Raw genomic sequence first — 15,191 nt, 5'->3', positions numbered from 1 at the left:
AACCCCAACACTGGGTCGACGGAGGAAGACGAATTTCATACATGGGTAAAATTATTTAATTCTTTATAAGACTTTTGCATTAATTTTAATTGAAATATGATTTGAAAAAATTAGTTATCATTTTATTAGATGGGTCATGCTTGCTTAGATGTTTGATGTCCCATGCTTATGATTTATAACTAATGTTTGGAGAATCTACCTTGGCAAAAATAAGAGTCAATATTGTTTTATTTATTGAGCGATAATTGTTTGAGAATGAATAATTGAACCTCTTGATATGAGTTTGGCCGAATCCTAGACCCAGTAACTCTCTATTGTATTCCTTTAAAATTAATCTTAACAAGTCTTAGAGTTCGAATCCCTATTTACTACAATTACAATGACAATCAAAAAAAAAATTAATCAGTTCTCGACCGAGAATTTCTGCTGGGATTTCCAAAACTCATTTGTGTGCTAAGTCCGCTAACTCAGTCCGCGAACTGGCGGAAGTTCTCGACCCGAGAATTTCTACTGAGTTTGGAAAACTCAACCGATTAACTTAAGTCCGCGAACTTGTTTGTGAACTTAAGAGGTTATGATCTAAAGATGTGCTCTGAACATGAAACATTAATTATTAAGGAATGCTTTATGCAAACCGTGGCTATAATGTTCATGAGCCGATTCTAATCGAATCAAATCATCTTTGCTTCAATTGTGTGTTGTGTAGTTACATAAGATCTCATAGCATTGAATAACTCTTAACTAGTTCATTTGAGTCAATTGAACTAGTTATGGTTAAGAAGAACATGATTAATATGAGATGCTCATATGGTTGACCTTTTGGGTTATCATGTTGAACCAACATACCTGTACTCGTTTGGGCATGGTTTTCTCAAACCCAGTAAACGTGTACCCAAGTATGTGTGACAAGCTATGTCTTTCGATCTAACGGTTGAGAGATATTGGCTTGAATCTAAATCAGGTTTTCATCTAACGGTGGATAGAGTTTGCTTTGTACCTAAGGAAAAACCCTGATTTGAAAGGCTATATACAGGAGACATCTAGCTAGCTAGAGCAAAACTTAATCCCCACACGTCTGTGTGATACTAGTGCGCTCGCTTGAGTCGATCTCCATTAACTCTTGAGTTTCTTCTCTAAACTCGGGTTATCGACTTAAAGACTTCATTGGGATTGTGAAGCCAGACCGATACTACTTTTATCGTAGTTGTGTGATTTGATCTTGCATCTTCTATCATACGAGTACAATCGATTGATTGGTTTGAGATCGTGAGAGTTCTCCGATAGGAAAGATAAAGAAGTCACAAACATCTTCGTCTCACTGTTTGTGATTGCTTGACAATCTTCTTGTGTAGTCAGGAAGGATTGTAGATAGGTGATTGATTAATCTAGGCTGTTATTCGGGAATATAAGACCGGATTATCAATTGGTTCATGTTACCTTGATTTTATATCTAAAGACGGAACAAATCCTAGGGTTTATCTGTGGGAGACATATTTATCCTTTTGATAGACTTTTCTGTGTGAGACAGATTCGTTTATTATCAAGTCTGTCATTTTTGGGTTGCAGCAACTCTTAGTTGTGGGTGAGATCATCTAAGGGAATCAAGTACTCAGTGTCCTGCTGCGATTAGAGGCGTAGGAGTACAACTGTACCTTGTATCAGTGGGATATTAGTAGGGGTTCAACTATAGATCAGTCCGAAGTTAGTTTGGAATAGGCTAGTGTCTGTAGCGACTTAATACAGTGTGTTTTCAATCTGGACTAGGTCCCGGGTTTTTTCTGCATTTGCGGTTTCCTCGTTAACAAAATTTCCGGTGTCTGTGTTATTTCTTTTCCGCATTATATTTTATATAATAGAAATAATACAGGTTGTGCGTTAAGATCATCAACTTCTCTAATCCAATCTTTGGTTGTTGATTGTAGTTGATTGATCCTTGGACATTGGTCTTTGGTACCGTCCAAGTTATCTCTCTTTGATAAAGACTCACAGATTTATATTTGCTTGAGTAAAGATCAAATCGAGAGATTGAGATATAAACTCTTTGATATATCTTTTTATTGATTGAGTCTGACTGTCTAGTTGCTTCTCATAAAAAGTATATTGGAGTTTGTCCATACAGATTTCTAAACGAATTATTGGGTGGTGTTGTTAGACCCCCGCTTTTTCAATTGGTATAAGAGCAGGCAAACACGTTTAAAACCTTACAAGTCTGTGTTTGTAGCGATATGACTCTACGTACTGTAGTACTATCTCAGTAAATGCACCACCAGATCCTGGGATTTCAGAATTCTCTTCCATGACTGATTTAATAAAATCTGTAGAAGAAATTCTATCTAAACCTCCACCAGGTTTAAAATCCCTTGAAGTGTTTTCAGGGCTTGAAAAGAAGCTTGGGAGCTTATCTCTTGATGTTGAGTTATACCTCCAGAAAGAGCAAGAATCTCTTGACAGGCTAAATCAAGATATGATGAATAATATTCATGTGGAGGTTGATATTGATTTACTAATCAGTGAGAGCAATGCTCCTCCTCTGCGTAACCCAATTAGTTGTGATAAACTAAACGAATTACAAAAGGATTTTAAATCTCAGTCATCTGAGTGTATCACCTCAAAGCATGAATTGATTCATTGCTCAATTCCTGATACTTCCTATCAAGATAGTAGTATTGTCTTCTTTTATGAAGAATCTAGGACGTCTCTTTTCATCAAAAGAGTTTCCCTTTGCAATACGAAAAACTATCTGCATAAACTGTTTTTTATAAGTTGGAAAACAAGAAATCAGAAACACAATTATTTTTGGGTTCTCTTGAAATTCTTTGATATACTTATAAAAACAGTTCCTTGGGTGTTTCTCAACACTACAAAATTGAAGAGTTGTTGGAAAGAAACTCTTTCTTGGTGTCATGGTGAGAAAGACATTGTTCACCTCAACACAACTTGTTTGTGTTGAAAGTGCATTCTCACCTAGAAATGCCCTACTATGTATACGGTGAAGGAAGCACAAGAATTTGAGGCACACAGATTATGTTCGGTAAGGATGTAGAGTTCAATTGGATTATTCTAAAGGTATGTCCATAAACTTGAGCAATATTTGTGTTTTTACTTGCTTAGAGTACCTATGATGATCCATGTACCTTGCTTATCGTTCATTTCTACCTAACTTGATCTGTGTTTAAGGTTCTTATATGTGTAGGTTTGAAAATAATAGTCCGGGAGGTTTGGACTTCATGGTAGACATACCAAGTATGCATAACATCTTTTAAAATCAAAATCCAGGGGTTTAATTTCGCAAACCCAGTATGCAAACTGCTCAAAGTCATGAAAATTCGTTTGCAAATCCGCATGCATACTTGCATGTAGACGTCGATATTCGGTAAGCTTGTTTTGGCCGTAATTTCTTCGTCCGAACTCGGAGTGACCTCATTCTTTTTGCATTCTCTTTATTTTTGAATTCTCTTCAAAATAGAGATGAGAAACCTTGAATTTGAATGAGTTAAGATTGGTATTTGTCCTCTCTATTGTTTTAGAGTATTTTGCTCCGTGTCGTTGCACTTGTTCCACTTCTCTTGAACTTAGGCACTTGGATTCTTGGAGTACTACTCTTCTAAGATAATTCATAGCTTTTACAAGAATGTTGTTGGGGAATCACAAAGAAGGAATTTCAAGAATGGAAAGTAGTACGCAATGCTATGGAATTCTTGAATGTTCACAATCATCCTTTGTGAACTATGGTGCATGGTCGTTATTAACTTTGTATGTTCTTATTTGTTACGAAAATATTTTTATACGCCTTTGGTAGCTATTCTTAGCATAAATCCGGGCGAAAAAGATTGATTCTACCCTCTAAGGACAAATCATCTTGTATGTGCATTACTAGTTTGTCTTGATGCCTAGGAAACTTCTTATGAGAATTTATTCTTATTTTTGAGAAGGATTACTAGAGTTTAGAATAGTGATGATTGTGACTACACGTAGCTATTTTTGTTTTCATCTTCTTGTGTTTATTTTTTAGGTTTATTGGGTTTAAATTCTAAAAATATTTGGAGGATGATGATTATTGCAGTATTTTCTTGGTTCGTTATATTGCAATTTGTTTATGGGATAAGTATTGTTTGCGTCCGTGAACTTTAAGGTCCCATATTGAGGTCAAAATTAAAGTCGTTCATGAATTGGTATTCGTATTGATGAAAGGACCAATGAACTTTTGACATATACAAAAGTTATGCCTATGCAATCATGTATTTGATGGAAAATAGGATTAAACCTTTTGTGTGACAAGGATAAAGTCTATTATGTTGTTATGCATATAATGATGCAAAGATAAAATAGATCCTTGTGTGTTATCCACGGTATTGATCTTCATTGATCCATCTTGCTATGTTTTACCGTGAAGGCTCCATTGTGTGTCTTACGTTGAGCACCTTACAACTAAGTCGATTAACCTTGGCTTTGTTGGTTGTTCTGTAAGATGTTATATGTTGAGCATTATGATCTAAATCAATCATCCTTGGTTATTTAGTTTGTACTCCATAAGTTTTCCTTCTTATGTTGAGTACATGTACGGTTAAGATGGTCATGGTCCATGATAATCTTAGTCGGGGTTCCGTAATCTCTTTTATGTTGAGCCCAAAATAATTAAATTGATTACTTCGGTGATTAGTTTGGTTGTTTGCATTCCGATTAGATTAATTATATGTTCTCTTGTAATTAATCTAGTTGAGTTTTCATATATTCCACAAGCTCTTGTGTTGAGTATATGAACGGCTACACTATCATGTTCTATTGGTTAATGTAGTCACGTATTCCGTAAGGTTTTCCTTATGTTGAGTACTTGAACGGTTAAGTTAGTCACCTCCATATGATTAACTTAGTCGTAGCCTGTTGCTCCGTGAGTTTACTTATGTTGAGCACTTTCAATTAAATTGATCACTTTTGTGGTTTAGATTTAATTGCGTATTCCAATTAGAATATTCATGGGTTTACTTGTGAGTATTTTGATTGAGTTTTGGATCTAAGAAATCATTCACATGGTTTTTGGTGTCCAAATAAAAATCCTTATTTTATTTCGAAATTAAGGTCGCTCTTGTTGTTCCTTTGGGAATGACATCAAATGGGGGAGATTTCTTTTAAACTTCTGCTTAATGGTAATATCTTGCGGGGAGTGCGGCTGTGGAATTTTAAAGGGGTTATCTGGCGTCTTAAAACTCCTTGATGAATGTTGTTAGCTTAGGCTATAAGATTGCATCTAAATTAAGATGATATGTTGTCTTTCTTTTGGTCATGAAATGTCTCTTGTGGAAATTTCATTATGAACCCGTTCTTGTACCTTTGCCAATTTTATTGACAAAAAGGGGGAGAAATATTGTAGGCCATACTACAAATGCATATGGTTTTCGGATCATTGTGTAAGGGGGAGTGGTTTCCATGAACGAGATGGAGTATTGACTAAGGGGGAGTGATACATATCACCATAGTATTATCGTTAAAGTCGTGATGCAATTGGACTTTTATGTTCATAATAATACTATGACACTGTATAATAATGATCGAGAATCTCGATTTCTCTCATTTTTATAGCTACGGATCTTCAACGACAGTGATACTAAACTTACAACCTTTGGGATCATTGGAGTACTTGGAAGGACTAAGATTTCAAGGAACGTTGAAGATTGGACTATGGAATAAGAGCCACTAAAGTTTATCTTTTTTGTATTCCATATGTATTAATAGTTTTGTCACTAAAATTGACAAAGGGGGAGATTGTTAGAGCATAGCTCGGTCAACCTCGCATGCGTTGCTATATCAAGCATGTTTGTCAATGTTAGTGATCGAAACTATAAAGTCTTGATTTCTAGCCTATTAACTAAGTCTCATACTAGGATAGGAAAAGTGTAGTTGAGCTCAAGAACTTCATGGTGATTCAACGACAACGACGAGGGGACTAGAACAAAACATTACGAGTTTCCTAAGCTAAAACCATTACGAGGGGACTAGAACAAAACAAGTGGCATGATAGTAATGATACATAGAATTTCTGCCTGAATTATTATCTTACTATGATAGAGTTACAATTTAGCTTGGTTACATCTTTGATGTATATGGAAGCTCAAAAGTATCGACTTATGTTATTCAGACATTGAAACAAACAAGACGAGATGTTATGAGGTTGAACTGCAACAACGAAGTCTTCAGTTACAAATGCGGCGTACTGCAGATAGAACAAGGAGAAGTTCTGATGTGAACCAAGAAACAGGTCCTGCCGGTGCTTCAATATCTACTTCCCAAACTGAGAAAGGTACTGTTTTATTAAAACTGTAACATGTAGGAGACTGATTAATGGTATCAATCTTCGAAACTGGAATATATTGTCACAGACAGTGAAACTAGCAAGAAACGTCCTCTTGAAGTGGATTTTAATTTTTTTCTAATTTTCTAAATGTCCTTTGTTCTTTCTAATTTTTTGTTTTCCATCTGTTGCAGCAATGGCGGGCACTCACGCTGGTGACTTGAACCTTCATAGAAGTCCACAACTCACGCAGCACTTTCAAACAGAACCTGAAATGTGGAAGTGGTTTATCACCATGTACTGTTTTTTTTAATACTACAATACTACTCTGTAAATGGAAAATGTACTGAAAATCAACTTTTTCCAGCCATGGAGGGTGGTCTGCCACCTCCTATAACACTTCAGAGAACCCCTGCACTATTCGAACAGAATCAAGAACGAGCACATACACAAAATGTGATACGTAAGATCTGTTTTCATAATCACAGGACGTTGAATTCCTAAATAGTTTTAATTTTTTTGCCTTCAATTGTTTTAGTTTTGACATTTCCTTGGTTTTGGATTTGACATCATGAATCTGTAGCGACGGAGAGTGATCAGGTCCCAGTTTTGAAGCCCACAACTCAAGTTTATAGGGAGACAAATCCAACTGTTGAATCTATATTTTCAACTCTAAGTTCCACTTTTTCTCAGACTACAGTAAACATAATTCGAATCCAGAATGGTCGCATAGATTTCTTGGTAAGTCAACTTTAACTATACTAACTCAAATTTAAACTATACTGTAAAAGTAAACATTAAGTGTTAAGTGCTCTCTTTGTTTTACTAAATATTAATGCATTTAAAATTTAGGTTGGACCTATTCGTGTCGTTCATGGAACTGGGAAACAAATGGCAACACAAATAACAACTAACACGGAGACCACCAAGGAATTAAATATAGATTTTTGTGGAGGAGATTTCTCAGAAAGGGTATGTCTCTTATATTGCATATGCATCTAGCATCTGCAAACACACCCTTACTGAGTTTGATTTTAACATGTGGTGTTAAGACTACACCTTGCATATCTTATTATAATAAAGAAAAGGGGGACTTTTCAAACGTTGCCCCCCTTTTTTACTAGACTGCCCTCACTTACTTCTCGATCAAAACTGAGCAACAAAGGGTGATACCGTAACTTGATTTCACTATGTAAAACAAAGCTCTTTCCTTTTCTCTCCATCTCAAACTCTTTTCGTCAAAACACCACAGCACCTTCTCATGATTTCTGCAACACCTCCGCCATGAAAGAAGCACCAGATTGCAATCCTACAAGGAGAGTCGAAAGAGACAACAACTCAACATCAAAAGGGGAAATTATGATATAATTAATTTACCTATTCTGATGTTGTGTTGATGTTATATTTTTAAGGAGAAATCACTTCAAATCGAGTTGAGGCAGGAATTGGATTAAGGTTACAAGGTATTTTTGATTCTTCGTACTTATGAAATTGTTAATTCCGTTAATCGTTTCCATTCACTATAAAATTTGGGTATGAGTTTCGGATTTTATATGGTTTTGGATATGAGTGAAGAGTATATTCTGGTATGACTTGAATTTCAATTGGAACTTAGAAAATCAAATCCCCTTTTTTTTTAGTTTGTGGTTAAGTGATTAATATTTTTTCTTACTACTAATTGTTTGTTGAAATGCCTAATACTGGATGGTATAATGTGCAATTTTGCTTGGCAGGTATAATGTATTGAACCAAGACTGGATGGTAATGGAATTTACACAGGCTCAAGGAGTTCACATGAGGGTTACAAGACATTCTTAATGTCAGCCTGCAAATCTTAGAAACACAACACTGTAGATGAGGCTCAGTGTTGTGTTTAGGAATGCATGAGTTTGTCAGGAATGCATGTCTGACGTTCAATTATGATCCATTGCGGTTGAATAGCCATATGTAGGTACGCCCCCCGCCTATATTGATCAGTCTCCGTACATATTCTTTGTCTTCTAATACCGGGTTTGAAGATGATAGAAATATAAATTATATGGTATTCTGTGTCGCGAGAACTTATGGAAGTTTGCAGATTAGTTTCGAAAATTGCAAAAACAGATGATAAGGGTATTTGTTCGCCTTTTCTTTTGTGTTTGTTGCATTTGATGATATGAAATATTATAGCCTTCTCGCTGAGGTGTATAGTATTTTGCAAGTATCCATACATTTGAGTGCATGTTGGATGCAAATAATGGTGGCGCAGGGAGTGCTTCTCCTACATCTGCCTCATGAGTAATTTTGATTCTTGGTTCTTTAGATTGAGTAATTTTATTTTATCCAGGAATTTTCCCTGAGGATTGATGTTTGAATTGATTTTGTTTCTGGTAAGTAAGTTTCCACCAACAATTTTTTAAATGGCAGCTATCAAGTATTGTTTCCTCTTAACAGTAATGTACAGGGTTTAAGGTTTTACTTTTTACATGCCAGATTGAACATAAACATCATCTATCTACTTCTACTGTCATGCTTGAGTTTGTCATTCCAACTAGGATTTTTCTTATTGAAGGGCCATTAAAAATGTCAGATTACTGTCATGCAATCACCCTCTTTCATTCGCAAATGTTGCTTTGTTCTTCTGATCCTTCCTATACAGCATTCAGTGACTGTACGGTTTAGTCTTGATCCTCTATCAGATCACAGTAATGCTGACTATTGGGAGCCACTAGAGAGAGCACATTCAAAGAATATTATGAGAAGAAACTTTTTGAGTCTTGATGTTGAGAGGAATGCTTGAACTTCTTAAAATTAGATGTTGTAGACTGTTCAGTATTTCTGTATTATCCAGCATAAGTATCTTTTTGAACTACTTTCATAAAATTAATCGATTTGATGCTAACCAGACACTGATTTGATATGGTAGTCTTTATGTCGGATTTTGTACCGTCTTTACAATTCTCTCTTTTCTTTTTCGGCAGCTTCGAATTGCTAAAGCATTAGATTTGCAGGGCAGGCGCATCGCGCGTGCGGTTTCACTAGTTATAATATAATGATTTGGTATATAATAAAATAATGTGTGAAAGAGAGATAAGATAACCAAATACACGGAAAATGATAAGGAGTAGCAGTTGGCGTTTCATTGTTCAACGCTGGAGGATTTGGCATACACGAGGGCGTGAGAATTTGATTTGCACGAGTTTAAAACACACGCCAGCGTTTGTGTCAAGCTCGCCCGACCTTATCACAGGCGCGCACTGGGTGGTCCATCTAGATGTTCAAATCAACAAATTTGTTGATTTGAACATTCATTTTTCATGTTTGTTGAGTCCATGGTGGAAGCAAAATGAACAAACTTGGAGTTTGTTCATTCCCTAGGAACTCTTATGCAAGTATTTCCCTCTTCACAGTGCTTCAGTTGCCAATTTCTTTATGTAATTCATGTAAAACTTAGTTTAAGATCCACAACTTAAATGATAAAATTTCGCTGATGGTTTATGTGGTTGGCCATGACATAATCTGTATTTTGTTTTGTTGCAGACTAGAAATAACCCGTGCCGTAACGGCACGGTATGAGGTTAACAGAGAATTCTAATAAATAACTAGAGAGATATCGTGTCGTAACGTCGTATGTCTTTCGCTGGGATGAGACTGGGATGGTCGGATGCAACGTTTGTATCTCAAAATGTTATCCGCGTCCAAGCTAAAAAACCCACTCTATTTTGTATTATAGATCTTTGACGGAGTATATCTAGATTAAAGTGAACAAAGCCACATTGCAGATGTTATGAAGGGGTTGGGCCATATGGGTGTATATCTTGCCACTTGTATGTTTAGTTATCGTGGTTTAGGTCTTTGGGCTTTCTTGTTGTTGTTTACGAACTTCAGTACTGCATTCATCTTTTGTACCGTGAAAGAAATCAGTTTTTGCTGTACCATTTCAAAATTGTAATAAAAATTTCTTCGTTAAAAACATCTAGATTCTATTGCAGCGTTTATTGTGAACTAACTAAATGTTGATTTTAGGTTCAGATAACTAGGTCAACCCAGTCAGATATATCTCAGTCATCAATATTATAAACTTAAATTATATATCTCAGTCAATCAATATTATAAACTTAAATTTCCTCAATGAGGGAGACATCATAATTTGTTTCTGAAGGGTCTCTCAAATTCTGAATTTTTTTGCCACCTAAAAATCGAGTTCAAACATGCAGCAATTGCACCTTCTCCTGCTTAAAATTGGTTAAACTTCTTCCGTATGCTACTAATATTTCTCAAGAAGTTGGGCTCTGTTCTGCGGATGGAAATAGCTTTAGAGCCTATAACCAGCTGCCACAGTGCCACTAGGGCCCAATGTCAAATCTTTCCATTTTTTTTTTGCATAGCTTTCGGCACAAGTTTTAACTGAGCAATTTTATATTACCTGTGAAAATTAATCTCATGATTCAGCTGTTTGAACTTTGATGCATTAGGGTTTCGACTGTTCTGGTAGATATGATAGGGCAAAAACTTAAAGTTAACACACCCTCGTTCAAAACTCAAGGATCATCGTCAAGAAGAAAACGTGTGAAAGAATCGAAGCTGCCAAAAATCACCGTAAAAACTGACAATTCATGTGTAAAGCTTGTGAGAGACCTCTGGTTGAACGAGTCGAAGAACAAGAATTTTGCATTCTCTCCCTTCTCAATCGACAATGCATTATGGTTACTAGCTTCAGGAGCAAGTGCCGAAACTTTAAAAGAGATATTAGGGTTTCTCAACTGTGAAAGCCTTGAAGATCTACATTCATTTAGTTCTCAACTCATTGAATCTTTTGGCCGAGCAGGACTTGGACTAGGGTTGCACACTAACCGCACCGAGACCGCACTAACCGCACCGAAACCGCACCGAACTGACGATCCAACGGTCGGTCACGGTTTTCATTTTAATAATCGTTAGATCTACGGTTCGGTGAACGGTTCCACCCATAACCGCACACTAACCGCACCGAACAACCGATTAATAGGGACCGTCGATTAGTTTTTATCCTGATTAATCCTAGCCGTCTAGATTAAAGCCTCCACCATATATATTTTGAAACCCTAATCTCTTCGGCATTTTCTTTCTCTTCTTCATTTCTCTTCCTCTCACTCTTCATTTTCTCTTCAGCCTTCACCTCAGCCTTCAGCAGACCCTGATCTTTTAAACCACCTCCATCAAGAGCACCACCACCTCTTGTTTGTAAATAGATCTCATGTTCTATTTCTCATTCTCGTTTCGATTGATTTGTTTTTTTTCAGTTTCTAGGATTTTTTTTTTAATTATTCTTCTGTTAGGACTTAGGGTTTCTTTTATCGAAATCATTTGCTTGTTGTTTTGTGTTTATCAATCAATTTCTTTTGTCAAATCTTATTTTTCTGATTACAGTCATGGGTTTTTTATTTTAGGTTTCGGTTGAGTTAAGGGGAGGAACTCAAGGAAGGAGTCTGAAAGCTATTATCATTCAGTTTGAGTTAAGGGAAGGAAGGAGTCTGATTACAGGTAACTACTAACTAGTTCAATCTTCATTTTGACTTGTTCTGGTTTTGAACTTAGGGTTTGTTGATGTAAAATGTTTTGAAAAAGGTTTGTTGATTAACGAAGTGATTAATGATCTGTGACTGTGTGAAAAAGGGTTTTAATGGGTGTTGAATTAGTCAGGTTTACTCTGAAATTGAAAGAGCAGTTTGGATTTTGCTTGTGTAATTGAGATATTAATGGTATGTGCCTGAAATTGAATGAATAGTTTGGATTTTGGTGGAGATTTATCATGTTTGATGTGATGAAAATCATATCCAAATTATTTTTTCAAATTTTGTTGTATTAATAACTTTGTAGGTGCTAGCCATTTCCAACTTTTGTTGTTTGCTTTTAATTAAAATTGAGTTAGATGGCAGGCAATGTCACTCACATGAAGTGTAGTTTCATTATCAAGTTCAGAATCAGAACTAACTTGATTGTTTTAAGAAATATGTGTGCTTGTATTAAGAAGTAAGAACTAACTTGTTTACCTTTGGCAGGGAAATGATTGGATCAAGTTCAGCTTCATTATCAAGCTGCAAGATGGCAAATGCATCTCCCTTTCCATCCACTGCAGCTGGTTCTACTGATGTGACACTATCTATAACACCTCAAGTTAATGTTACTCAAGAAACACAAGCTACACAGCAGGCTACATAGGACCCTGCACCTGAAGTTGTACCGAAGAAGAAGGGGAAAACTAGATCAAAAGTTTGGAATGACTTTACAAGGATCAGCGAAGAAAAAGCACAGTGTAAGCATTGTCACAAGAAATTGCAAGCACATAGTAGAGGAAATGGAACTTCCAGCATGAAGACACATTTAGGCACATGTCCAGAGAATCCCAACAAGAAGCTCAAGGGACAAAAGAGTTTGGTGTTTCCACCACCAAGGCCTAGACAGTCATCACAGCTGGTTGTTGTAAGTTATGACAAGGATATGTGTAGAAGAAGATTGACTAAGTTTGTCGTCATAGATGAACTTGCATTTAGAATTGTAGAAGGAGGAGGGTTTAGAAGATATAGTGAACAGCTTGAACCTAGATTCAAGGTGCCAAGCAGGATGACCATTTACAGAGATCTTTTAATTATGTACAAAGATGAGAAAGAGAAGTTGAAGAAATAGTTCAAGGAAAGTAAACAAAGAGTCTCTCTTACAACTGATACATGGACCTCTCCAAACAACTTCAATTATATGTGTGTGACAGTGCACTTTATTGATATCCATTGGAAACTTCAAAAGAGGATCATCCTGTTTTGCTTGATCAAGGGTCATACTGGAGAGAAGATTGGGAAAATGCTTGAGAAATGTTTGCTGGATTGGGGTCTAGAAGATCTTTTTGGTGTGACTTTGGACAATGTCAGTGCAAATAGTGTCGCAATTGAGTATCTTCAAACCAGTGTCATCAATTGGACAGGAGCAGTAATGAGAGCTCAATACATGCAGGTATAATTAATTTTCTTAGCTCTATTGCTATGTTTATTCTATACTTCTAGTAGGTTGATAGCATATATATTCAATATGAAACTTGAAGCTGACTCAATATGAAAACTGATTCTAGTAGGTTGATAGCAGGTTGTTTAAGTTACATTTTAGTGTAGGTTGATCAAGGTACATGAAATGACATGCTTTATGATATTTCTTTGTGCTTGTTACTGATTTTTTGATGATATTTCCTTGTTCCATTCTTATCAGGTAAGGTGTGCTGCGCATGTTCTTGCGCTTGTTGTCAAAGATGATGTGTTGTTGTATCACAAGTCAGTTGGAAGGATCAGATCAGTTATCAAGTTTGTTACCGAATCTCCCTCTAGGTTGGCCAAATTCAAAGAATGTGCTGCTCTCGAGAAGATTGATTGTAAGAAGACGGTTTTCCTTGATATGAAGACCAGGTGGAATGCTACGTATCTGATGCTTGAAGCTGCCATTCCATATGAAAAGGTATTTAAGAGGTTAGAAAGGGAGGACAAGAGCTTTCGTTCTAAGTATATTTTCAAAGAATCTGAAAGTGAAGCTTTACCTAATACCGATGATGATACTGTTGTAATTGATAATGAAGATTATTATCTTAGTTCATCTAGTGAATCTGAATGTGAGGGAGATGTATCTAGAAAGAAGAATACTAAGAAAAAGAACAAGCCCCGTCATCATGCTCCCTATGCTGCAGACTGGTCATATGCTAGGTGTCTTGTTAAGTGTTTAAAAATATTCTTTGATGTTACTGTTAAGTTCTCGGCTTCAGTTCAGGTTACTTCATATGAATTTCTATGGCAGTTGGCATTGATCCATGAACAGTTGGTTCGTCTTAGAGCTATAGGAAACCGAGATCCTCATATTTCTAGGATGGCAGAAATAATGTTTCGGAAGTATAACGCATATTGGGGGGATTATGAAGATATGAACTCTGTTATGTATTTTGCTAAGTTGCTTGATCCTCGGGAGAAAGAATCTGGTTTGAAATTTGATCTGGAATGTTTGTATGAGCAAGATGATTTCAGGGTTACAACTGTTTTGAAGGCTGTGAAACAAGATATGGGAAGACTTTATGATGAGTACACCAGCATGTATTCAAATGCCAATGCAGAGGAAGGTGAAATCATTACTTACTATTGATCATCATTAGTTCATTACTTAATATTGTTTATCTTCTTTTTATCATAAAGATTGTTATCATCATTACTTACGATTGATTGTTCTGATGTCTTAGGTACTGGGTCAACAGCTGCTGCTGGTGTTGATGACATGGTTGTTTCTGTGCAAGAAGAGAACATCGAGGATATGCTTGAATCAAGGAAGAAAAGGCGAAGAATGAATGTTCATAGTACTCATCCAAAGTCAGAACTTGAAAGGTATTTGCTTGATGACTGTGAAGCTTCTACCAGGGAGTTTGATATTCTGGCATGGTGGCAGGCTAATAGTACCAAGTACAAGGTGCTATCACTTATGGCGAAGGATATTTTGGCAATACCAGTGTCTTCTGTTGCATCAGAATCTGCATTCAGTACCGGAAAGCGCATTCTTACCCCATGGAGAAGCTCGCTATCTGCCAGGATAGTTGAAGCACTTCTATGTACGCAAAGCTGGTTGCAGAAACCTATCTCTCTTGATTTTCTGTGTGACTATGTACCAGATGACAATTCCAACATTGAAGATGGTAATAGAATCTGTTCTCTTTTGACTTGAAATTTGAATGAATGTTATATTCTTTTATCTGTTAGTTTTTATACCTTTTATCATTGGACTTCATTGAATATATTTGAATATTTCTTCTTTGCATTCTTGTTGCAGACATTTTGGGAAAGGATGAAGATTAAGGGGATGATTGGCTTGAGAGATGGATGGACTGCAATCTTTTACTGGTCTGCTACTTGAGAAATGAAGATCAAAT

The 15,191-nt window shown here is 36.3% G+C and overlaps 3 protein-coding genes across 3 annotated transcripts; all 3 read left to right on the top strand.

The window, feature by feature from the left end:
* The first annotated feature begins 6,111 nt into the window (after nucleotides 1-6,111).
* Nucleotides 6,112-8,085, top strand: LOC113293447. Its single transcript, XM_026542081.1, has 6 exons — nucleotides 6,112-6,295; nucleotides 6,481-6,749; nucleotides 6,870-7,027; nucleotides 7,139-7,258; nucleotides 7,539-7,749; nucleotides 8,020-8,085. Exons 2-5 carry the CDS (start codon nucleotides 6,656-6,658, stop codon nucleotides 7,572-7,574), a joined length of 408 nt encoding a protein of 135 aa, XP_026397866.1. The 5' UTR covers nucleotides 6,112-6,295; nucleotides 6,481-6,655; the 3' UTR covers nucleotides 7,575-7,749; nucleotides 8,020-8,085.
* Nucleotides 8,086-12,616: 4,531 nt separating this feature from the next.
* Nucleotides 12,617-12,931, top strand: LOC113296073. The gene has a single exon (XM_026544413.1). The coding sequence runs from the start codon at nucleotides 12,617-12,619 to the stop codon at nucleotides 12,929-12,931; it is 315 nt and encodes a 104-aa protein (XP_026400198.1).
* Nucleotides 12,932-13,000: 69 nt separating this feature from the next.
* LOC113296072 (zinc finger BED domain-containing protein RICESLEEPER 2-like) lies at nucleotides 13,001-14,718 on the top strand. The gene is made up of 4 exons (XM_026544412.1): nucleotides 13,001-13,252; nucleotides 13,502-14,393; nucleotides 14,511-14,624; nucleotides 14,714-14,718. The coding sequence occupies exons 1-4, from the start codon at nucleotides 13,001-13,003 to the stop codon at nucleotides 14,716-14,718; spliced, it is 1,263 nt and encodes a 420-aa protein (XP_026400197.1).
* The last annotated feature ends 473 nt before the right edge of the window (nucleotides 14,719-15,191 follow it).

This window comes from Papaver somniferum, chromosome 7 (genome assembly GCF_003573695.1).
Source record: "Papaver somniferum cultivar HN1 chromosome 7, ASM357369v1, whole genome shotgun sequence".
In the NCBI taxonomy this organism is placed as follows: domain Eukaryota; kingdom Viridiplantae; phylum Streptophyta; class Magnoliopsida; order Ranunculales; family Papaveraceae; genus Papaver; species Papaver somniferum.
The sequence above is the reverse complement of the archived record's forward strand: the minus strand, read 5'-3'. Positions and strand labels throughout refer to the sequence as shown.

Coding starts and splice junctions, on each gene's coding strand:
- LOC113296072 (XM_026544412.1), top strand. CDS start 13,001: ATGTGTGTGACAGTGCACTTTATTGATATCCATTGGAAACTTCAAAAG. Junction 13,253..13,501: donor TGAGAGCTCAATACATGCAG/GTATAATTAATT, acceptor CATTCTTATCAG/GTAAGGTGTGCTGCGCATGT. Junction 14,394..14,510: donor AAATGCCAATGCAGAGGAAG/GTGAAATCATTA, acceptor CTGATGTCTTAG/GTACTGGGTCAACAGCTGCT.
- LOC113296073 (XM_026544413.1), top strand. CDS start 12,617: ATGAAGACACATTTAGGCACATGTCCAGAGAATCCCAACAAGAAGCTC.
- LOC113293447 (XM_026542081.1), top strand. CDS start 6,656: ATGGAGGGTGGTCTGCCACCTCCTATAACACTTCAGAGAACCCCTGCA. Junction 6,750..6,869: donor ACATACACAAAATGTGATAC/GTAAGATCTGTT, acceptor ATGAATCTGTAG/CGACGGAGAGTGATCAGGTC. Junction 7,259..7,538: donor GAGGAGATTTCTCAGAAAGG/GTATGTCTCTTA, acceptor AAAACACCACAG/CACCTTCTCATGATTTCTGC.